The following is a 25,501-nucleotide window of genomic DNA, read 5'->3' on the forward strand; positions in this document are numbered from 1 at the left end:
CAAAACTGTATGCATCTGTGATAGACTTTTGCAGCCATTCAAGTGGAATCTGGCTTTCCCCGTATTTTAGTAATCTGCTTAAATCTAATGAATTAAACTGTTTGAGGTTGATTGACAGAAAAGGCCCTTTTCTCTGTGATTGCCCACTTGCCCTCAGGGGAGCAGAATACAAAGATTTCTGGGACAGACTCTGTGGGGCACTTGCACAAATGCCAAGTGTCAACAACCACAACAGCACATTCTGGCATATTCTTGCAATACTTTACTTTAGCAATATGATCATTCACTTTGGACGGAAATACTGGAAATCTCAAAGAGATTGAGTTAATATCTACTCACAAATGCCAAGGGATTTTGACGTATCCTGTGGGAACCAAGAAACATTCAATCCATGGGTTCTCTTCCACTAATGATGAAACCTACTTCCAGTGGGTAAGTCCCACTCCACCAGCTCCTTCCAGCTGAGGAAAGTGATACCTGTTAGCCAATCAGGACCACTTGGATCCAACCCACCATTTTTCAAATGATGAGACTCAGCCTAGACTTTCGATTTAACCTTAACAATGACTTGTTTAGATGCACATGGTAAACTTGCATAAAATACAAAAGTAGTAGCTACTAAGGTGGTTCTTGCTCAGGACTGGAAATCCGCATCTGTCTCCTATTTCAGAATGATTCAAAAGGCTATCGGACATCTCTGAAGTAGGTAAGCCGACAGAGGAACTAGGCACTTTAGTTTATTCAGGGGAGACGAAAGACGGCATGGTGTAGCCCCATCTCATCAGCTCTTGGGAGCTAAACGGGGTCGCTACTTAGAAGAGAGACCAGCAAGGAAGACTCTGCAGAAGAAGGCAATTGTCAACTACCTCTGCTTCTCACTTGCCTTGAAAACCCCTTGCTGGGGTTGTCCTAAGTCTGTTGTGATTTGATGGCACTTTACACACACATGGTAGAGAAGTGGACACCATTTGTTCCCCACTGGCACTCCTCTCAGTGTAGGTATCAAAGGCGGAAAAGGCTTGCTGCTACTGACATGAAATGCATTAGGCCAGCAGGATGGAAAGAGCCTGGCCTGGGATCGGGTTCCAAAATTAAGTCATTTGGCAGGAAAGAACAGTTCAGAGGTCAAAAGGAGAGGCAAAGTGTTTGGTCTCCATCCCAGGCTTGCTTAGTCTGGAAATTTTAATCTGCGGGAGGGTTGCTGGGTCAAGAGGGAGGCATTACAATGTGGCTGCTGCATGTCCAAGATAGATGCATGGAGTTCCTTCTGTGTTGCCCCTGGTCCTCTGAAAGCCGCCCTTGCACAGCAGAATAGAAATGGAGTAGAGTGGGAAATTTGGTGCAGAGAATCACGCAGACCAATTTGTGAAGGAGATTTTGCTCAGGAATCCAGCCAGATTGTTTCTGTGAATTTTGCCTGCCTGTCACTGAAAACTAGACTGACCCTGCTGGCAAATGTTTGAACAGATGTTTTTAATTTTGCCAGTTTGTTTTAAAGTGGTAATTCACTGTTAATACCAAGTAGTCTCTTTAAAAAAGCATTTAATGACTGATCAAAACAGTGCTTCTAACTGGCCTTTAAAGTTGAACATTGAGGGAGACTGCAGTTAACAGAAACAAAGTCTGCGCGGTCCCTCAAATCAGCACGGAAGGCTCAACCCTGCCCCCCCCCGTAACTTGTGAACTGTATTCTGTTTTCTGTCATTACTACAGAGAGACTGTTTACAAGTAACGTGGGTTAGACCAGCTTTTCTCATCTTTTTTACTATTGAAAAATTCTGAAACATTCTTCAGGCTTTGAGAAACCCCAGAAGTGACCTGATCATGCAGAATGTGGTCAGGAAGCATATCTGTGGACATGCCCACCCAAGGCCCCTCCCCTTCCCACCCCTTCCAGGACCATCATTGGCCATTGGGCGGGGCAGGTCAACAGGACTATATATGGTCATATAATCTGATAAATGTTTATCACATTGAAAAAATATATTTAATATATTTAATATATTTAATATATGTGGTAAATAAATGGCAGTCTGAAATAAATAAGTTCATTTGGAACTATAAGAGGCCAAGAATTGCCTTTAGAATTCTACAAGATGACAAGAAGAGAGGGGGACAGGGCGTCCCAAATCTAAAATTATACCTACATGCGGCAACACTGACAGCAGTGGCAGACTGGATAATTGATCCAATGACAAGAGATTTGGTGTTGGAAAAGGCAGATAGTAAGCAAAGCTTCCATGAAATGCTCTGGCCCTCTTTGAAAACAAAAGGAAAGGAAAAACCCAAGGTCAGTTTTTGGACAAGATCCCTACTAAAGATCTGGAATAAATACAAAACAAGACTTTGCTCCTCATCATATTTACTGAAATCGCCAATAGAGGCGTATTTTTCCAGACAACAGCAAAGAAGAATAACATGCCCAATGTACAAGGACTTGTTAACGAGAACAGGTGAGCTCAAGAGTCTGCAAGAATTAAACAAAGAAGGATATGAGCTACGATGGATGGAGTATAACCAACTGAAAGCCAGACTAAAAACAGACTTTGAGATTCGAGTGGACAAAAACTCACTTCTTAGTGATTTTGAAAACATGTTATTGCTCAAAAAACCACACCTACAGGGCCAGATCTATAAACTTCTTTTGAAATACGAGACTGAGTCAGAACAAGTAAAGAATTGTATGATTAAATGGATGCAAAACCTGGGCTCCATAATTGGTATGGAGGAATGGGAGCGAGTTTGGACCAAAATTCCTAAACAAACTAACAGCCAAATTTTAAGGGAAAATTGGTATAAGATGTTTTATAGATGGTATATTACTCCAAAGGTCATTGCAAAAATCTCAGATAGGTTTGATAATAAATGTTGGAAATGTCATAAAGCAGTAGGTTCTTTTTATCACATGTGGTGGAATTGTGAAAAAGCAAAAAAGTATTGGGTTAAAATACATATGGTGTTACAGGAAATATTTAAAATGCGATACCCAATGAAGCCTGAATCTATGCTGCTAAGCTTCCACCCAAGTGCTTTACCTACTTCTTCTAGAATCTTCTTCTTCCATGCAACTACGGCGGCACGGTTGGTGTGGGCGAAGCACTGGAAGGCGACTGAGACTCCAACTATTTCTACATGGCTTGATAAATTAGCGGACTTAGCAAAAATGGCAAGACTCACCAACATGGTTAAGAAGAGATCTCCGAAAGAATATGATGAACAGTGGAGTGATTATTTGGACTTTCTTAAGAAAGACAGCAATAACTGTTAGAGTAGGACCAATATGTAATGGGAACTGACTATATATCTCTTGAGATAATATCAGACTACATCAAGTATGATATACGTGTATTGATGACACTTATCAGCTGGTCGCTTTTTCTGTTTTTTGCTTTTCTGTTTTTGTTTTTTGCTTTTCTGTAAATGCTTTTTATAAGAACAAATAACAATAAAAACTGAATTAAAAAAATATATATATATATTTAAATTAATTAACTCCCACCCATTCAGGAAACCCTTCCAGGGCCATCAAGAATCCTCAGGGGTTCATGAAATCCTAGTGGAAAATGCCTGGGTTAGATCATTAAATAAGTGTGGGCTATTCTTTTTCAGCAGTTCAATCAAGATTTCACTTGAATTTTCACATCCATTCACTGTCCATTTTTGAAGGACAGTATCACACTGAAAATCACTTTCTTTTTGGTCTGATTGATTAATCAATAGAATTTTATGAAAAGGTAAAATATAAGCTAAAGATCTGTAGACTGTACTTACGTATAGCTTACATACATATTTCATTTTTTCAATTTCATTTTTTTTAATGCACACAACATTCCTAGAAAAAGCCAGTTCGTTTGTTTGTGTATTGCAGCATTTTTATACTGCCTTGGTTCCTTCCTTCCTTCCTTCCTTCCTTCCTTCCTTCCTTCCTTCCTTCCTTCCTTCCTTCCTTCCTTCCTTCATTCATTCATTCATTCATTCATTCATTCATTCATTCATTTATGGATTTTTAAAAAATGTCATCCTTCCCTAAGGGCACAGGGTGGCTCACAACATGTCCATACAATAAAACAAAAGTTCAAGTTAAACATTAAAGTCAGTTTGTATTAAAACCAAGGAACTTACCGCCTTCTCTCCAGTGGAAGGGAGCGGGGAGTAAAGTGCTATCGTGTTGTTAGCTGTTAGGGTTAGGGTTGTAAATATTGTTGTCTGCGTAGGGAGGTCAGCTTATTGGTGACATTTGTAGGCCCCAACCATCGTTCTGGGGAAACAGTTCTGTCTTGCAGGCCCTGCAGAATTGCTTTAAATCCCACAGGGCCCTGATCTCATTCAGAGGGAGCATTTCACAAGGCAAACTCCAGGGCAGAGAAAACCCTGGTTCTGATTGAGGCCAGTCTGACTTCTCTGGGGCTGGGTTCTCTTGAGCAGCTTTTGTGTGCTGGAGCACAGATTTCTCTGGGGCAAAAGGGAGGCGGTTCAGTTTTACTTGTGGGAGACTGCAGGAAAACAAGGAAAATGGGTTTCAGAATCTATGTCAGAATTCATTGTGGAGCTTTAGCTGCCAGGTTATACTGATTATATACATGGTTTGCTCATGGGTTGGCTGTAAAAAATAATTGTGTAGCTGCAATGGAATACCAGCTTTGGAAGAGCTTCCCGCTCCATTCATCGGGCTTCAATTGCCAACAATGATCTTCTGTGCAGCCTGCGATCAACTGTATCTGGTCCTTAATTGGTTAATTTGCCATTGCGGATGATTAACAGCAGCTCTGCCAAATAGCTGCCCGGCTCCCATCAAAGGAGGTTCTTGTTCCTGCCAAACGCTTAAGCCTCCCTGTGCAGCCACGGAACAGCTTTGTTTGCGTGCGCCAAAAGCAGGTAGTTTTGTCACCGCAGGATGACTGGGAATGACCCGTGTCGTAAGGTGACCCCTGGTCAGCAATTTCCTGAGATTTCTTAGCCTGCATATTGAGATGCCAAACCATTTTTGGCTTCGGGGACTTGGCTTTCCTCCAGCCTGGAGGGAGATGTTGAGTCTCATTAGGGATGGAGACCTAAGTTCAGGCAAGGACATTGGAAGTGGCTTTGTTGCGTGTGGGTGCCTTGGGCTGTGCTTGTAACCCGCTGCATTTTGTAACCCGGAACACAGTGAGAAAACTAACATAGTTTGGCATAAAGTCTGCAAAAGGAAAACTGGGCATCAAGTGAGAGTGACGCAAAGTTCCAGCCAGAGTGACGTTCTCCGTAATAAGCTTGGGAGAAAACAGCTGAAGGTTGGAAAGAGAGGTGTCAGTAGCTCTTTCCTACGACAGCCGAGATCCAGAGAGTGAGATTGGGCCTAGCCAAAGGCTTGGCCATGCCTCGTGGAAATTTTGACCAATGTATATAATTTCAGAGCTCATGAGGCAGTGGGCTGCTTGGGAAACTCTGGTCAGTATCCAAGGTGGATTAACCACCTGACATGGGAGGGCATAGGGGCACTGTGCTTTGAGGCAGGCAGTCCCAAAGTCTCCTTAGGGCAGGGGTAGTCAAACTGCGGCCCTCCAGATGTCCATGGACTACAATTCCCATGAACCCCTGCCAGCATTTGCTGGTGGGGGCTCATGGGAATTGTAGTCCATGGACATCTGGAGGGCCGCAGTTTGACTACCCCTGCCTTGGGGAAAAGGCACTCAGCTGGGGGGTTCTTTTGAATCCAGGTAATGAATCTGCAGGTTCAATAGATACAGACACAGCTCTTAAAAACAGTCAGCTCTTAATGGATTCCAACTCCAGCCAGAAACACTGAACAGCAAAGAATGGAACACCTCGAGCTTATATACACTTGTACAAGCCCACCAAAAGAGCCTCTTGTGGCGCAGAGTGGTAAGGCAGCCGTCTGAAAGCTTTGCCCATGAGGCTGGGAGTTCAATCCCAGCAGCCGGCTCAAGGTTGACTCAGCCTTCCATCCTTCCGAGGTCGGTAAAATGAGTACCCAGCTTGCTGGGGGGTAAACGGTAATGACTGGGGAAGGCACTGGCAAACCACCCCGTATTGAGTCTGCCATGAAAACGCTAGAGGGCGTCACCCCAAGGGTCAGACATGACTCGGTGCTTGCACAGGGGATACCTTTACCTTTACCTTTTTACAAGCCCACCAAAGAACCTGATTGGCCCATAACGGGAGCAGTTCATTGGTCCATACCTTCATGTAAAGATTGGCTGTTACAATACGTCATTAGAATAGTGGTTGGCTTTAGCACTATGGAGTTCACGTACATAACACCATTTTTATGACGCAAATGCGTCATTTACTTGAGCGGAAGTATCATGCGACTCAATAGAACCGACTTCCCCACTTCCACTGTTGATTATGTTTTAGAAATGACAGTCAATGATATTGTTACCTTGACCTGGAAGGCCTAGGCTAGCCGGATCTCAAAAGCTAAGCAAGGTTAGCCCTGCTTAGTGCTTGGATGGGAGGCCAGAGGAGAAGAGCAGAGCTCTGATGCAGAGGCAGGAAGTGGTGAACCACCTAACGTTTCTTGCCTTGAGAACTGTGCAGAATTGCCGTAAGTCATCAATTTCCACCACCAACACCAACATCCCAAGATATGTCTTCCCCTCCCACAAAACGCCTCTTAATCATCCATCCCTCTTGAACCCAACTCAACCTCCTGCCTGACAACAGAAAGAAAAGGAGCACAGCAGGAAAGAGTGTGATCTACTTTTTTGGTACCCTGCTCTTTACCAAGTGAAGGAATCCTAACAGCTTACAATCATCTACCCTTCCTCTTCCTACAACAGACCACCTGTGAGGTACATGGAACTTAGAGAGCTGGGACTGGCCCAAGGTGACCCAGCAGGCCTTATGTGTCTCATAGCGTCTTACGATCGCCTTCCCTTTTTCTCCCCACAGCAAACACCCTGTGAGATAGGGGAGGCTGAGAGAGCTCTGAGAGACCTGGGACTGCCCCAAGGTCCCCCAGAAGGCTGCACGTGGAAGAATGGGGAATCAAACCCAGTTCCCCAGGCTCTTAACCATGACACTGAGTGAGAGAGCATGGCGTGAAAGAGCACTGAGCAGGCCTTTTCTTTCTCATTGTGAGACTTCAGCCTGTTCTGTTGGTCTGGCTGTGTAGGGCGTATTTCTCTGCAACCCTGACAGTAAGACCACAAAAGCTATCGGCTCTGTTAATCTGCTTGCCCACAGAAACATATGTCATTTATTTTGGGCACATTGATTGGAAAAGGGGAACAACCCCCCCCCCCTAAAAAAAGACTCTTCCTGTTCACATTTTTCTGTGCTTGGTAGCGAAGGTTTCAAGCTATCAGTCGCGAGGCTCTGTAGAAGTCCTGTAGATGTTGCAAGGAGAAGATGATGGGTTATCTTTGTAGAAAGCAAAAACCCCTTTGCCCATCTTTTATCGAAAACTGGGCTGATTGGAGGTTTAGCTTTGTTTCAGCTTTGCCTTAATCCTCCTCTTCGTTGCAGCTGTTTACTTAAGAACAGGCTGGTGCCTCACAGTGCAGTTATGGGCTCATGGTGGGTTCCCAGGGAAACCTGTCTTGCTCCGAACTGTTCAACTGTTCAACAAGAGTGTGTTTGGGAAAAGTTCCTTGGAAAAATAGCAACTGGGGGACCCCGTTATCTAAACCGATCCTTGAGACCTGTAGGCTGCACAGTCAGCCTCATTGGGGTGCCTCCAGTCGAGCGGAAAGGCCTAGAGTTCAGACCCAGATCAGAATAGGTAGATTGTGTGTTTGGAAGGTGCCATCACGTCTCGGGTTTCCAGTTCTGGGTTGGAAAAAACAGAGGAAGTTGACCCCTTCCTCTCCTCCTTTTGATGCTCTCGGGGCAGTTTGGTGATAGAGCATTGGCAGAGGGTCAGTGCTTGTTTCTAGAAGGCCGTTGAGTTTTGTAGATGGGTGGGGATTTGAAATTAGGGCTCTCTTGACGACACCATGTACTAGCTTTTACCTAGCAGTGTACCTCTACTGCACAGTTTCTCTCCTAGAAGAGAGGTAAGGTTAATGGTCCTGATATTTTGGTATGTTCTCCCTTCAAATAATGACATGATATTTCGTGAGACAGTTGCATTATGATAGTTTATTTTGGGATGTAAACGCAAAGAACAGCTTTGTATCTGAATAAGAGTCCTGCTTGTTTTCATTCTGCTTATTTTGTATGTTGAAAGAGAAACCTTTAGACTGTTTTGTTTATTGAAATAGCCCGTTTGCTTTGAAAGGAATACACTAAAGAGGGGGAGAAATGCCAGAGCTATTTTGTTGCTTAAGGCAACAAATATTGAGGTGTTTTTCCTCCTTGATCAGTCTTCTTCCACTTCCTGCTTCCTTCTAAGCCGTCTTCCCAGTTATAAACAGCGGTAGTCTGACCACATTTGTTCATTTCCTCCGGTTGCCTGACTAGAGCCCTATCATTTCTTTTCTTCTTTGCATTTTAGTTAACCTGCAATGGGACCAGTGCAATCATTTTTTAAAAAAAAGATTTATTTCAAGCAGCTTCTGATGTTTTGCATTCACATCTTCTGGTCTGGGCTGTTTTTTTTGGGGGGGGTTGTTTGTTTTTGATGTGGGGGGGTACTGCCTGATGTGTGGGGAACCCTGAAGTTGTGTGGGGAACCCTGCAGTTAACTTACACAGTTATGCATCCTTCGAGACCTCTGCAAATACTCATCTGTATACCTAATTCAGCATTCTTTTCCACTCTGGCAAATCAGGAAGTAGATTAAAGGATTGTAATTCTTTAAATAAAGTGTTGACTGGTGGTATTGTGATTTTCCCAGGGGGGGGGGAATATAAAGGGATGATTTGCATACATGTTAATTAGGCAGGATATACTGCTTGCAGAAAGAAATTGTCTGAACCTTCCCATACTTTGATAAACGCCCCTGTCCCCAAAATTGCTCCTGAATGAGTTTGAGCACTCCTTGCATGTCAGTGAATTGTAGACTCCACACCTTATGAATCCGAGTAGACATACGATATAGCCTTGGACAAAAATTTCAACAACCGGATGAGGATCTCCATTCTGAGGTCATATTGCAAGACCCTTGTCCTCCTGGATACACACATATATTTGAAAGCATGTGGGCAATGATGCAGATATGCTCTCTGCTCATTTATGTAGAGTTGTAGAATGTGACTTTATTGGGCTCAGGATCTTAATACTTCTCATGTAGAAAACACACAGTGTGCTAATGGCAAGTACGAACATGGACCGTTGCGTCATCACCACCACACACCTCTGCCTTTGGATCACTTCTGTCTGTGTTTCAACAATGGGAGTGTAGATGGAATGTAGAAACCTTGGGGGGGGTGGTATCTAAGGCTCTGAAATTAAAATATTGGTCCCATTTGGCCAAACATTTCTAGTTTAATAGACCTTTAACGAACCATAGTTAGTGGAGCGTCCTGCTTTCAGATGACCACATGAACCATGGGTTTGTGCTGTGTCTGAACCTAGTCATAGACTGTTCCTCAGTTCTTGGGTTCTCCGTTTGTTACTCTTTATTTTATGTCTATTATATCACCAGACTCCCAGTTCCATTTGAACTATGTCGTCAGACCCGGCTTCAGCAGGAGAAAGGTAGAAATGATACAAGCTAAAGGATATCCATGAGAGCCAACAGTGTAGTCATTCAGAGCAGCTGCCTCAAATCTGAGGCCTCCTGGGTGATCTGAGCTGAGGTCACCTGTATGACCTTGGGCTAGACCCAGTTCTTTCAGAGCTCCCTCAGCCCCACCTACCAAATGGTGTCTGTCGATTGTAAGCCTTCATGTAGTGAAAAGTGTAGTACAAGAAACAACTCCCCTTCATGGCCGAGAAAGTCTCTTTGTTGCTTGGATGCGTGGGTCTTTCTAGGAATTATTGCCAGTATGGCTGGTCTCCCTGTTGTTCCTCTCTTTGGCCAGAGCTTGGATGGTAATTCATAAGTTCATTGCAGGCTTTCTCTCCACTCACCCTGCTGCTTCTGGACGCCCTTTAAACTCCTGCCTTAGCAAAGCTGAAGAAGCCAATCAGATCATAGATCATAAATGACTTTTTGAAGTTTTGTCCCTCGTTAATTGCCTTCAGGTTTCAAAGCAGAGGCCTGTTGCATTAAGCCCTTGGCGTGCTGAGAGAAAGCCATGTGGAGTTAGAGTCTTGTGACAGGCAAATCATATGACAAACTCTTATTTCTTTTCACGGCAGGTTGCTGAACACCATAAAACCCGGATTGGTCCGAAAGATCAATCGATTGCCCACTCCCATTGCAGGTCTGGTGAGTATCTGTACCTGAGATGTCTGTGCCCTTTGGCTTGCATGGAAATGTTTTGGGGACAATTTTAAGGACTTCTTTAACCTGGGCAACATCGCCGAAAATTCAGCTTGCTGCTATTGCTCGTCTTGGGGGAAATTCCAAAGGGATGTCATCCAGCCATGTTTAGCCTGATGTCCTTTTTCCCATCACCCAGGCTGGATTGTCTGTTTTTCTTTTTTAAGTTTCAGGCAAGGCACCAGAGGGGTAGATTGTACATCTGCATGTTAATGAGAAAGCCAGTTGCGGTGCATCCTCCAGATGCAACCAGCTGCGTGACTTTGAGCCAATCACAGTTCTCTCACAGCTGTTCTTGCAGGGCAGTTCTCTTTGAGCTCTCTCAGCCTCACCTATTTCATAGGGTGCCTGTTATGGGAAGAGGAAGGGAAAGGTGTTTATAAGCCACTTTGAGACTCTTTCAGGTAGTGAAGAGCGGGGTATAAAAAAGCCCTTCCTCTCTTCTAATAAATTTGTTGACATATGTGTTTAATATGCAGGTCAATGTTTCTCTGCTCAACTTGGAATGGATTTTGGTGGTTTGTAATAGTCTCCCCCACCCCACCCCCACCAATACATACTCCTTTAAGATGTAGGACACGTTCCAGAATTCTAATATGTGTGTGTTATTGCTCTTAACATTTCAGAATGAATAATTTCAGATTCCTTGTTTTTAATGTTCTGTAACTTCCCAGGGTAGAGCCATCCGTTCATGATATATGAATTTAATATTCTGTTACCATGAAATGATAAAAAAAATGACATCATGCAGAGGAATTAATAACCCAGGAAAAAAGTGTGGCTGAAGAGACAGAATATAAAATGCCAGTCTATTCTTTTATTAGCTGCTCTGTACGTCTAACACCTCAGCCTTAACTGTTAGGGCGAACATGAAAGATGAAAGATTGGCTTTTAGCCGAGGATATAACTAACATTAGGCATATTGCTTGTGTCCACATAGTGAATGAGTTGTTACATTGCTTTATCTAAATGTTCAGCAAGTGGAGACAGGAGTAGGAAAGTTTTAAGTCCATCTGACTATATTTCTTCACTCATTCTTCTCAGTCCTCTTCCTCTTCTTCCTTTCTTTCGGTCCTGACCTGGAGAACCCAGGGAACCAAGATCCCGTCAGAATTTATTCATTTATTCATTCTGTTTTTATGCCACCCTTCTCTGGAGGTTCTGGCTATCTTATAGGGTTAAAACAACATAAAACACATCATCATTAATAAATATGTCAAAATATGATTAACATTTCCATTGAAATCATTAAAACATTAAAATATATAGAAATAAATATTAGAGGCATACTTCATCCCTGTTTCATGGGTGGAAGAGGGGACATACGTATAATTCCAGTGGTGTTCAGGTGGGTTCTTGGTTGGTGGGCCAGCAGATATGCTGGACCCTTTCTGCTTCAAATATAGGCCTGGTAGAACAGTTCTGTCTCACAAGTGCCAAGGAACAACTTAAGGTCCCACAGGACTCTGATCTCATTCGGTAGACTGTGCTGCTGGGTCAGGGCCATAGCCAAAAAGGTCCTGACTCTAGCTGAAGCAGGCTTCATCTCTTTAGGGCACGGACCCTAAGCAGATTCTGATCACTAGAAGAAGAGTTGGTTCTTATATGCTGCTTTTATCTACTCAAAGGAGTCTCGAAGCAGTTTATAGTCGCCTTCCCTTTCCTCTCCCCACAACAGACACCCTGTGAATTGAGTGAGGCTGAGAGAGCCCAGATATCACTGCTCAGTCAGAACAGCTTGATCACTGCTGTGGCGAGCCCAGGGTCACCCAGCTGGCTGCATGTGGGGGCGGAGTGGGGAATCAAACCCGGCTTGCCAGATTAGAAGTCTGCACTCTTAACCACTACACTGAACTGGCTCTCTAGACCGTAACACTCTTGGGGGGGGGGGCATAGAGGAAGAGGTTTACGAGTATGAAGGTTATAACAAAAACCTTGAATCTGATCTGGTCTCCAAAATCAAAATGGAAATCAAATTCAGTGTAGACGGGAGGGATTTATTCAGGCTGGGAGTGGATAAAAAGACATGTGCAGACTCGACCCAGATTACAGACGGGCAAAGTTGCCCAACATCTTTGCTTTAAAATTTTGCCTCATGAAACCCCATGCTCTGCCATACCAGTCATCACCATCAAGCCTTTGTCTACCACTTTTATTTCTTTGAGGGTTGGGGACAAGGCAGAATACAAATATTTCAAATAAAACCAGTGGAATCAAGTTAAGCGGATAAATTCAGGAGGGTAGCCATGTTGGCCTGAAGCAGCAGAATGAATTTTGAGTCCAGTAGCACCTTTAAGACCAACAACATTTTATTCGAGGTATAAGCTTTTGTGCGCATGCATGCTTCCTGAGATGCACAGTATTAGAAAGGGGAGGAGGCTCTGGTGAGCTAACAGATGGATTTCAGACTTATGTTAATATCCTCGAGGGGAGAGACCAAGCACCTTCATGTACAGTTGGTATAATAAGAATATTAACTGTGTATAAAATTAGAACTATTCAGCCTCTAAAACTCTGTACTACACCAGGGGAAATAAATACCACATATCATATACTAGCAGCTGTGCCTTAGCTGTGGGACACTTCTTTATCAACCATAAGATCTTGTTTATTATATAATCTGTACCTGGCTTGGGGGAGCCGTATATAATCACTAGGGTGGATGGACTAGATAGAAGTATGCATGACTCACAGCTTTATGCAGGGAATGAAAATGGCCTTTGGAAAGCCAGTTTTCTTACTCCCTAATGGGGGTTGGTGCTTAATTTTTTAAAAACCTCTGGATCGTCCCACTTAAATCTGGAAGGTCACTTTGGGGGAGCTCTTGAAAATTTTGAATCGGGGGCCAGTAAATCAAAACCTATGTATGCCTTTAATTGAGTTTAAAAGGGAGAAAGCTGTGCATGTTTTGAATTGTAATATTTACATCAGCAAGAATGCTTCATCTGATAAATCATGAATTTTAAGCTTCTGCTTTTAACATTATATTGTAACTAGTAATCAAGCCCGCTGCAGGGGAATGCAGCGGGCGTTAGGTCCTACCTCAGTCGGCGGCGGCGGGCTGGTCGTCGTCGTCGAGGTCGTTTAGTTGGCGGCGCGCTGACGCAGCGAGAGGTGCTTCGCGCCTCTCATCGCGTCAGCGCGCCAGGCAGGGAACCCCGGCAGCCGCGCTTCGCGCGACTGCCGGAGGCTCCCTGGGTCGGCGCCCTGACGCGGCGAGAGGCACTTTGCGCCTCTCGCCGCGTCAGGCCGGGAGGAACTGTGAGCCGCGCGCAGTTCCTGGAGCTGGGAATCGGAGGGGCCAATTGGCAGGCGCTTCGCGCCTGCCAATTGGTCCCTCCGATTGTCTGTCGTGAGGAAGGGTCCAATCCGGACCCTTCCTCATCACGGACTAATCCCACCTCTACCCCCCTTACCGAATTATATAGTCCGTGGTGCCCGTGGCGCCACGGGCGGTTTAAAGATAATCATTATTAGTAATGACAACAACAGTAATAGTGTTTATAGGCAACTGCTACTGGACCAGCTAGCTTTCTGTAGCAGTCAACAAAATTTAAAATACATAAATTAAAATGCAACAATTACAAACAGTACAACCACATTAAAACATAGCCTCCACCCCCTGTATACACCACCCCCGACTGCCATATTCCCAAGGTAAGGGCTAGGTGTTAGAGGAGTGGCCGAGATCTTTGGCCTGGTCTCAGCTGAATGCCTGGTACAAGAGCTTCGTCTTACAGGGCCACCAGAAAGGGTGGGATGCAAAGAACTGATTATATTGGAAACAGGTGGAGGACTTAAGACATCTCGTAGAACAAATGTAACTCTTGTTGTGATTCTGGGTGCCATTCCGTGGAGAATATGATGGAAAGGCTTTTCCTAGCTGAATTCTACTTAAAAGAAACAGACTTCTAGAATACTTAATATGGTCGGTACCCTAATAAAGAGCCCACTCAGAATGTATACCTCTCTGCCCCCTGGTAGTATACATGGACAGCTCTTCTAATGTGTCGTGTTAGGGTTTCCAACTCCATGCTGAGAAGTTCCTGGATATTTGGGGAAGGCACCTGGGCAGAGTGGCAGAGGAACCTCAGCAGGGTAGAATGCCTTAGAGCCAGCCCTTCAAAGCAAAGGAACTGATCTGTAGCAGTTGTCATTTTGCAAGATCTTCAGATGCCTCCTGGAAGGTGGCCACCCTAATTCTGACCAAAAGAACGTCATCAGATGTCTGTTCCTCCAGGTATCTTTGCCAGTCTTTCACCTGTGTGCAGTCTTCTTCTGCACAGGTACTTTGAATTTTTGGCTCCCAAATTTTCTGTGCCATACTTGAAACTTTCTCCATGTGAGAGGGTGCTTTGCTTCCTGCCTCTTTTGTCTCCCCCCGCCCTATCCTTCATTGCTCTGACCACCTGGTTTCATCTGCTCATCATTTTGTTGGTCTTGATGCTTCATCTGCTCCTTTCTGTAGTCTCCCCCACTGTTTCCACTGCCCCACTCCCCTTTTGGACTTAAAGCTATCATATTCAAACAGGACTTGTTTTGTTAAATGAAAGATAATGGGGCTTGGAACTCCACAATTGAGACCAATAGCTATAGTTGTTTTGAGAGTAGAGTAGAGAAGGCTGGGAAGGAAGACAGCAGGGGGGAAATGAAATCCCCCCCCCCACCCTCTCCTAGTTTTTTAGGTTTTTCAACTGGAAAAACTGGACATTTGAGGAAATGCTAAAAACATACTATTAAATATTATGACTTTTAGGATGAATTCCATATATATAACTAGGGGCCAAGCCCGTTGCATTCAGGAATACAACGGGCACTAGATTAGGGGGGTGGGGTGGAAGAACCCTGTGGATGGCCTCCCCCTCCCCTTAGGACCTGGAAAGGCTGCAGGCAGCTGTTAGGGAACTCACCAGCAGGGGCCCACGCATAAGAAACTTTCCGTGACAGTGTTTTGCACATATGAGCCAATGCAGTGCTTTAGATCAGTGCCATTGTATCCAGAGAAAATATTCAAGAAGAAATATGAACATGATACTGCCTCAGAATGAATCAGTCAATTAGTACATGAAGACTGTCTGCTCAGAGCAATGGATCATCAAGTTCTCCAGCAGAGAGCTTTTCCAGCCATGGTTTATCTGAAATCCCTTAACTGGAGATATCAGGAACTCAGACCTGACTCTCCAACCCCCACCCCAAAAAAACCCTACTGGACTCATCCCCCCTGCTCTCAGATAAAGTGATAAAAAGACAGCAAGGGAAAAACCATTTTCCTCTCAAACTTCCTTTTTAAAAGAATGGTGCACCTGAACTGACCAAGCAGTTTTGTGCCAACCTTGGTCGTTCCCAAGATCTCTGTGCTCTCTGACCAGCCTGCCCAACTCTCTCAGGCACAAGAATATTGTATTTAAAGGGAAGGCAGCACTGCTGAGTTGCTCCTGAGTAATCGCCCAGACTGGCAGTGTTTCAGCCCCTTCCTTGGCCTACTCCTCAAAGTGCCATTAATGGTTAATTGGAGAGTAGACTTGCTTGGGACTCTGTTGTTTTCCCCTTCAATAGTTGAACATTTAGTGGAACTTCTTTTATGTTTCTGCCAGCCTCCAGAGGGGGCACACGGACACTGGTGCCAAAAAAAGGCATCTTTTTTCATGAGAGGATTCTGGTGCTCGCCATGAATAATAATCTGCCATCGTCATACCACCCACAGTCCCGGAGGGGGACAAAACCAAAACTTCCCAGCAGCATCAAACTTGGGGCAAATAAGCCAGGTGGAGTTGGCCAAAGTTAGCTTGTTTGGGGCCCATGGTTTCAGTGGATGATGCCCATCTCTGGATGTCACTCTGTAAATGCAAGGCCTTGAAATCACAAGGGTGAGAGCAGGAAGGTTTTCTCTTTTCCCCTCAAGTTTCCTTCCTGGTTCTGAATAGCAACTCTGTGAGAAAACGAATTCCTCGTTTCAGCCCTTATCTTTTGTCTGACTGGATTGAGTGTCGTTTGTAGCATTACTTCAGTTCCTTACACTATCCCTATGGGAATTCAGTCATTTGCTTCAGAGGGTGTGTGAAAAAAGGGCTTTCAAAGAATAGTAGGAAATGGCAGAGGCAAAGTTGAGCAGCTGAACTATTGCTGCTCTCTAGTTCGCGACTCTTGGCTTTCAGCTGTAAATGAGGAAAGCTCTGTGTACCACAATATTGGCTCGCAAACATGGTTTTGCAATACTTGTTGTGCATAGAAATGGAGAAGAAAAAGGTGTTCTCCTTTTTAAAATTGTTTTGTAAAATACCTGAGTGGTTTGTAATTATAGTACCTTCAGAGGAAGAGAACGGTTGTCAAATGGATAATAAAAAACAGCTCCACAGAAAACTGGATACTTATTAGATTATTTTCTTAGGAAGTTGGTTTTGGCACGGGAATCTGCGGGAACTTGGTTAGGAGTGAAAGCTTGTTAGGAGTGAGAATTGCCTATCTATTGAGGGTTTGTTCTGAAATCGGAGCTACTGCAAATAATTTCTGTGTTTGTTTTTTTCCTGCTTTATGTGCTGAGTCAAAGATAGTTAAAGACTGTGTGTGTTTGTATGTCAGATGTTAAATAAATGCAATAAATTGGTTAAATCCTGTTCCAGTGTATGTGAAATTTTTATTCTGTAAAAAAAATCAGGTGGTGAGTTTCCTTTATACATTTAAATGCAGGTCAGAGTCCTGAGATGTTAAGAATTTGAATGGGCGTGCAGATGCTGGCAAATTATCAGGCCTTTTATTTTTGTTTTGAAAAGAAAGTGATATTGGCAGAGAACTCATTTGTTTTAGCCACAATGGAAGTCCAATGAATGATGATTTATTGGGTTTTTCTTCAAGAATTAAACATCTCCCCAGTTGATTTCCTTCTCAGTTTTTGTGTTAAAGGCTTCCTGTTATTATTTAACATTTTCTCCCATTATTATTATTCATATTGCATGTGACCCTCCCTGAATGTGATTTATTCACCTGCAGAGAATGAACTGGGTTCAGATTAGGGTTACCGAGTCCCCTGGTCTGAGTGGGGTTCCCCCACTTTCTGGACTCACCTTGCTCCCAGTTAACTCCTCCCCCCCAAGAAGAAAACTGGAAATGACCATGATGTGTTGACGTCATCCAGAAGAGATGTCAACACATTGGGGTCATTTCGGTTGACACTCTGGGTTTTGGGCAAAACTCTATGGTTAGAGGCTAATTCTATCATAGAGGTTTTGCCCCAACCCCCCTGACAAAACCAGCATGCCTATATCATTTCCAGGTGATAGAAGCCCGCCATACTAATTTTTGGCCCTCATTCCTACTCCTGGAAAGTGTCACCCACCCCCATTTGCGGCTCTGAGGGACCTGGAAACTAGGGTTGGGCACTTCAGTGGCTGTTCATGCCCGAAGCCGCCAGAGCTGTGGCGCGGGGGGGGGGGGGAGGTGTGGGCGCTGGTGCACCGGCGGGCACACACACTTAGGTGCGCCAACCCAATGCAGGCCCGTGCCTCCCAGCCCCCCATACACACACACCGCGGTGCTGGCTGCTTTGGGCATGAACGGCCGCTTCGAACACAGAAGTGCCCAACCCCACTGGCAACCCTAGTTAAGATATATAGCAGAAGGGGAATTGTGGTTTCTTTCATTTCTCCCCTCCTGTTGTAGATCTCACAGTTTGCCCCTCATGCTATTTTTGAGGATCTGCTATCCCCCAAGAACAGCATTATGGAGGGTTCTGCTCAATCTGATTCATTTGCTAATGCAAAGGAACTTTTGCCAGCAGAACAGACCTTTTGCCACCTATCCTCCCCTACTATAGATCTCTCAAGTTTGGTCCAGTCTTTTTGAAATTTGCAGTTCTTTCGAGGAGAGGCTCCTGCAGCCACACTGCAAGTTTGGTGGCTCTACCTCAACCTCTCCCCCCCCCCCCCCCAGGCCAGAAAAAAAGAAAAGCTGGAAATCACCATAGACTTTAATGGCGCCATTGGTATCAGTGGCACCGAATCAATTCAGCTGAATCTGAAAAAACTGCAGGTGATTCAAATGAATCAGATTCGGCCCAAGACCAGTTGGACTGAATCCAAAATGATCCAAATTTTTTTTCTTGCACATTCCTAATATAAACCTCACATTTAACCGGGTACTGGTTCCTAGCTTCATTCATAAAGTCATATTGGCTCTTAACCAACAGGGTATACATGCAATCATTGCAACCTGTGAACAGGGCATCTTCATTGGGTGTGTATGTGTGTGTTTGTGTTCATTTTTAATACAAAACAGCCAACATTGCCTACAAATTTATTTTCTCTCTGGCTTTTCCCCCACTCTGAAATCCCCCTTTCCCTGTGGAAAGAGAAACAACGGTGACTGACACTCTGCTACTTTTGGTTTGACCATACAACAGGAAAGAACTGCATGATTCTGCATATTGTCTGTTTGAACTTAATGGCACAGTCCTACACAGGTTTACTGAGAATAATCCCCCTTTTATTCCCATGAAATTTATCCCTTGGTAACTGTTTAGGAGTGCCCTGTTATTCTCTGTAATTCTTGGCACTCTGCTTCCCATTCTGTGGGGGAGAACAAAAGATGGAATGGTAAGCCCATTCCAAAGTTGGCCGTGGATTTAGTGGTGTGCGCTTTGTCATTGCTAGCCAGGTATTTCCTATGGCTGATGCAAGTGCTAGCCTCTGAAAGGTCACCTTAGAACCAAACCTGTGGTTCAAAACTGTGAAAAATAGTTTGGATGTTTAGCTGGAATACATGCTTTTAAGAAAATAATGGCGAAGTTAAAAGCAACCCAGCCTCCGAACAGACTCTGTTTTGTATGTGCGCCTGCTAATTTTATACCCGGTTCCTGCAGACTTATCTAGCAGATTTATTTTCCAGTCCTTCGCTTCTCCCCCTCCCCATTTTCATTTGATTTATGACTCTTGAAGGACTGAAGCAGGCATGCACTCTGAATCTTTTCCTGTTCCTCAGTTGAGCCATATGTTGTATTCATACGCATATGTATTGTATGAAAAGGGCACAAGTGTTCGCTAAAAGTCTTTTTTTTTTTGTATAGTCCTCCTGAATTGGAAACAGAAACTTACCCAGTAGTGAAGTCTCATAAGCTGCAAAAGAAAAGGAGCAGATGGCTGCAGAAATCAGTAGATACCTTCCTATCTGTGAACAGGGACAAATGGGAAGAAATGAGTTGTTTCTGATTTCTACAGCTTGTTTCAGATTTCTTTCATCTAATACATGGCTTATGCCACGTCTCATCCTGTTGATCAAAATCAATTGACACTGCGTGATCCTCCTTGAATCTCAGGGAGAAAGGCAAATGATAAATTTAGGAAAATAAAATAAGAAATACATGGCACCTGAAAGGGTTTTTTTAGAGGGGTAAATTAAATTTGAATTCATTAAATCTAAAAACTATGAGCTAGCTGGGCTAGATTCGTCAAGGAAATTGTGTTGTTATCGTCTGCAAACTCTATATAAAAGTTCAGCTCATTCTGAGAATATATATTCAGTGCCAATAAGATACCAATATTACCAGCCCTTTGGATCACAATTTTAAAAGCCCTGTGAAATTCACAAAAATGAAAAAAGAACTAGAAATCGCAGGGCATTTTGACGCAGTGGTCAAAATGGCGAGACGCCTGTGACCTGCAATTAAATCACACTATTCCTCCCCTCCACATTTGAATGCCTTCCTGCCGTGTCTTCCCCTTCATACATGCTGTGCAAACAGCAAATGAGGGAGTGATGTGCTATTTCACTCACCGCTCTTCAGTCTTTCAATCAACGGGGCCAACCAATTGGTGGTTTGGTGGTCTTGCCTCCCCCCTTTTTACTTGAGACTTACACGTAGCAATATGTATTCATTTCTATGAAAGCGCATTGCTATTTTATCTATAGTCCTGGTGTTCTCTGGGAGCTCATTGCACCAGGCAGGGGCCAGGGCTGAAAAAGCCCTGTCCCTGGTTGAGGCCAGTTGCATTTCTGTGGAGTCGAGGACTATTAATTGGTGGGCCATAGCTGACCGTAACGTTCTTGGGGGGGGGGGGTCATATTCAGACAGGCAGTCCCTTAGATACGGAGGTCCGAGACTGCATATGGACTTGAAGGTTAGGACCAAAACCTTGAACCGAATCCAGACCTCAACTGGGAACCAATGCAGCTAGCTGTTGAAATATTGGTGTTATGTGTCCTCCATGGTGACCTAGTAAGGACCCATGCAGCAGCATTTTGGACCAGTTGTAATTTCCAGATTAGATTAAATGGCAGATCCATGTAGAACAAGTTACAATAATCTAGTCTAGAAGTGACCGTCATGTGGATCAGTGGCTAGGTGCTCCGGGGCCAGATAGGGTGCTAGTAGCTTGGTGAAGGTGGAAAATGGCCTTCTTTGCTACTTTCATGAGCTTCCATAGATAAGACATCAAAAATGAAGCCCATACTCCTAGCCCTGTTGTCAGTTGTCAGTTTCACTCCATCCAGGCAAGAGATGTGTTTTGCCTGCTCTGGGCCCTTCCTTCTCAGCCACGGGACCCTCATCCTCGAAGGATTCAACTTCAAATGACTATCCTTGAGCCACTCCCTCATGGCCTCAAAACATCTGGTCAGTGAGCCCAAAGGGGCATCTGGTTGGTGGTCCACCAGGAGCTGGAGCTGGGTGTCATCTGCATACGGTGGCACCCAAGCCCATGACTCTGGATCCGCCAGGCAAGAGGGCACACGCAGACATGAAATAATGTTGCGGAAAGAACCCACTCCCTGCTTACTTCTTGATTGCTGTTTTTACTTCAGAGTTATAAACAGTTGAACCCTCACCCCACAAAAGGAGAGCCTAAATTTGCCTCCAAAAATTATCATGTAGCTTGTCAACAGCTGCCAGGAATTTTGCCACACACAAAGAGGGTTGTTTGTATCTGAGTAGCCAAGAGGATTTAGCTTCTGAAGGGATAAAGTCCTGATTAGCTAATGGAGAGATCAATTTAGCTCTCAGATTTGAACATTTGGGGCAGTCAAAAAGAACATGATCCCAAATTGATTCTGTTGCTACCACAATTGCAGAGCCTCCCATGTTACAGTTAGTCTTTAGGACATGACCAAATTCCTCTTGAAGCTTTCATAATGAGGGTGGATGCAGCAGCAGCAGCAGCAGCAGAAGAGTTGGTTTTTATACCCCAATTTTCACTACTCAAAGGAATCTTAAAGCAGCTTACAATCAACTTCCCTTCCACTCCCCACAACAAACACCCTGTGAGGTAGGTGAGGCTGGCAGGGGCTCATGGGAATTGTAGTCCATTGACATCTGGAGGGCTGCAGTTTGACCACCCCTGCTTTAGCATATGCACTTCCTCCCACAAAGCCCCTTTGCTCCCAAGAGCAAATTCCCATCTCCCCTTTAATCGCTTCTCAAGAGTTTCTCGGGACTGATATAACTAGTAAGCCATTTGCATTTCAGGTTTAAAGGGTGTATAAGGAGAGACTTAACAGTCTTGTTTCAGTTCAACCAATCTATATGAACCAATCTATCCCAACAGCACCTGACTCAAGCTGGCATCCATCTTCCCCCCATTCCTACCCTGTCTTCCGTGGCAACCTCGCTCCCCACCAAAAGTGAACAAGATTTCCCTAATTCAGGATATGAAACCTTTGTGGTTTCATATCAAGTACTCATGATTGGTTCCTGATTTATTAACCTCTCTGACGGGGTCTGACACAGTGTCCTCTCTCTTCAAGCAGTTGACCCCACCAGAAGTCCTGGGCTTCCTCATCTCGGTATATGCTTCCTCCAGCCCCAGCCCCCCACAACATCCAAAACTTCATCGGCCATCTTTGGTCCACCCACAGGGCTTGTGTGAGATATAAATTAAATTGTACCTTGCCATTGCTTGAGTTTTAGAATGTTTTTAACGGGTTTAATGGGGGGTTTATCTTATTATATGGATTGTATACTAAAAATTCTAAATCGCCATGAGCCAGCCTTGGGAGTGGCGGCCACACAAATCCAATTCTAAATAGATGGATGGATGGATAGATGGATAAAACACCTGTGCTTCAGTCTTTGCCAAGTGATTACAATGCATTTAATAAAGTTTACTCTCGGAAGGGGAATAAATACAAAATAAATTCATATTTGCCAATATGTGCCCCATGTCTAATGAGGCACAGAACCTTTGAAGCTTGGCTTACTTGCTCTCGGTTCCTGGGAAAATAAAATGGCTGCAATCTGGCATGTGGTTTTGCATACTGAAATCCTACTGATGTAACCAACCGAGGGCTGGATTACAGCCAATGCCTTTTTACTCTGTTGCTTAGAACCGAGTTTATAGAAATGAGTGAGAAAAGGAGGAATCGTTGAGTCATTCAGCAGCCTCTGTTCTGAGCAAATAAAGGGCCTTGGATGAGAAGAACTGTTCAAAGCAAAGGTTCTTGTGCTCCGTAGTTGCTCTTAATGGATAAGATTGCAGAAAATCCTCTTTACACGGCATAGATGCCAGAGTTCCCTGTAGGTTTTTTAAAAATTATGTGGACATCAGGGAAATATTTGATTTAAAGCAGGCTGTCAGTATGTGTCTCCGTTCATCAATTTTGATTAATAAAGTTCTCACATGCCAATAAATGGATGGTTTGTGTGAAAAAACACTATCTGGCCATGCACTGAAGATGAATTTTTTAAAAAGACAACAAACTAAGATAAGGGAAGGTGACTATACAGACCATTTGAGGTCTACATGTTCAATATTTCTAGTCTGAGGGCTCTATAAGTGCTTCTCTTGACCCGTGTTGCTCTCTCAAGTGAAAAAGATGCCATCAAGAAGTTCAGAGAAAAGAGGAATGTTATAGCCCATTCTGCCTCTTACCTTCAGCCTTTGAAAATTTGCTCCCCCACATTATCATATAAGGACTACAGGGCTCAAAAACTGAATCACAGAATCCTAGAGTTGGAAGGGGCCATACAGGCCATCTAGTCCAGCCCCCTGCTCAACGCAGGATCAGCCCAAAGAAAGTGTGGACAAATATCAGCGTTTCCCCGTCTCTTTAATGTAATAATGACCAGGTTACCTGCTGTGTTGGGGGAGAAAAGAGCAAGAGCCCTGTAGCACCTTAAAGACTAACAAATGTTGTTGAGAGTCCCTATGCTGCCTTCTTTCCTTTATGTTACTGGAAGTTTTTCAGTAACACACAACAAAAGAGCTGAGAGGACAACTGAAAAATATGTCCTGGAAAGCAAAACAACTCTTGCTGTTTTCCTCTGGCCATTTTGGTCCTGGAGCTTCTGAAAGGGTCACTGGACAAGCTGAATGAAGGAAAACATCGGATGGGAACTGCTGTCACTGAAGCCGTAACAACAAGATGAAACGCCCGTTTGGAATGTCCCAAGTTCTGCCTCCGTCCTTAAGCCACTAGTGATGAAAGTGGGTTGTTTCTTTGTTGCCACTCTAGGGGGTCTTGGGACCAGGTAGTCAGTGTGTGGAGGCTGCTGTGGGGGCCCATCTACACACCACTGAGTCCTCTTTTTTGGTTGGGGAACAACAGAGGGGCTTTGTATTGCACTTGCATTGGGAGTTTTGGGGACTGCCTCTTTCCTGTTTTAAGTTGTGCTTGTTAAGTAATGTGATTCTAACAACAGAGCCAAGAGTGGGTACGAAAATAGCGCTGGGGGAGGCTATGGGTGCTTTTGGCTGGGTGCTGTTGTTGCAAACGGAACTTTAGTATATTTTGTATTTAGGGTATCTTACATCACTGACGAAGATACCTAAAAAGAAAAAATACCTAGGAGTTCGTTTTGATGTTTTGGAAGTTTGAGGAATTGTTCATAGTGCAATAAACTGTTATTTGCCATCATCAGCTTGAAAATCATTTCATTTGCTAGCATACTGCACCTTTGCATATTGAAACTGCCTTTATGTCAATAAAGGGAGTCTGTCTCTGAAACTCAGCCAACACCAGCTGCCCATGAGAAAGAAAGCCCTCGTTCTGTTCCCCCAACAAATACAAGGGCTTAGCGACAGGTAGATGGATCCTGAGTGTCTAGTGCAGCTTGCTTGCTACATGGCCTGTTGACTAGGCCTGCTGACACGGTGGCTCTCAGGAACATCACATGGGATTGTAGAGAGCTCTCTGTTTGATGGTGAAGCCCTTGTGTTAGCAGCTCTTGGGTGAAGTGCACATGTTATAGGCCAAGAATGCAGCACTGGTCTCCCTGCTACACCAGAAGAAAGAGCCATGCTCTTGCCTAAGGCTGTTAACAGCTTCTCTTCCATTGTGCCAGTGCAGCTGGTTGGAAAAAGAGGCAGCTGGCTGAAAAAAAAAATGCAGCTGCCCAACTGAAGTGGTCACGCTCAGCCTTCCTGACTCAGCAGGCTGTTGGGTGACTCAACCAACCCAGTTGTGTTTCCCCCTGTCCTGTCAAGCAATTAGAAACTGTCCTGCTCTGTTGGAGGGACCAGCTGGTCTTTCCAAGAAGGGCAAACTGTTGCTCTACTAATTTCCTTCCTCCCAGTCTGCCTGACTTGCTCCACTCCACCTTCAGATTGTCTGTTCAATGATGAGTTACTCTGGAATAGGCCTTGATAGTTCTGAAAGGTTCTACCTTAGGCAGCCTTTCTCAACTTTTTTTACCATCGAGAAACATTCTCCAAGCTTTTGGATTGTGCATGGTTGGGAAGCATAACTGTACATGCCCATCCAGGGCCCTTCCCCTTCCTAACCCCTCCAGGCTCATCATGGACCATTTTTGGAGGGGGGACAGGTCAACATGGTCATAAATGGTCATATCACCCAATAAATGTTTAACAAGTTTTTAAAAATACCCTGGTTGAGAAAGGCCGAAGGAATACATTGTATGTAATGGCCCTTGCTGACCATCATATTGTCAACAAATCTCTGTGCTTATTGCCTGTTGGGACCTAGAATGTTGGATATATTTAAAGTTATGCTAGAATTCAAGTGGAGGATTTTGTTTTTAATGTGAAAGGCATTGAAACATGCAACCCTCCCCCTCCCCACGCCCCTACAGAGTGATACATTCTCCACATCATTGCACAAGTCTTAGTTTAGCAGTGAATGTGAGTAGAATCCATAATGGCCTCCATATGCCACTCCTAACCCTTCCTGTCCACTTGTAGCATGTCAACATTTGGAGTTTGCTCTGATTATCTGTGCTTGATGTAGTCTGCCCTGTAATGTGAA

At 44.2% G+C, this 25,501-nt stretch overlaps 1 protein-coding gene across 1 annotated transcript in view; it reads left to right on the forward strand.

Annotated features, from left to right (window-relative positions):
• LIMCH1 (LIM and calponin homology domains 1) overlaps window positions 1-25,501 on the forward strand; it is a 201,957-nt gene that overhangs the window by 87,032 nt on the left and 89,424 nt on the right. Inside the window, 1 exon segment of the mRNA XM_077301774.1 lies at window positions 10,192-10,261. Coding sequence (XP_077157889.1) covers window positions 10,192-10,261 — 70 coding nt within the window.

The sequence above is a fragment of the Paroedura picta genome, chromosome 10 (assembly GCF_049243985.1).
Source record: "Paroedura picta isolate Pp20150507F chromosome 10, Ppicta_v3.0, whole genome shotgun sequence".
Taxonomy (NCBI): Eukaryota; Metazoa; Chordata; class Lepidosauria; order Squamata; family Gekkonidae; genus Paroedura; species Paroedura picta.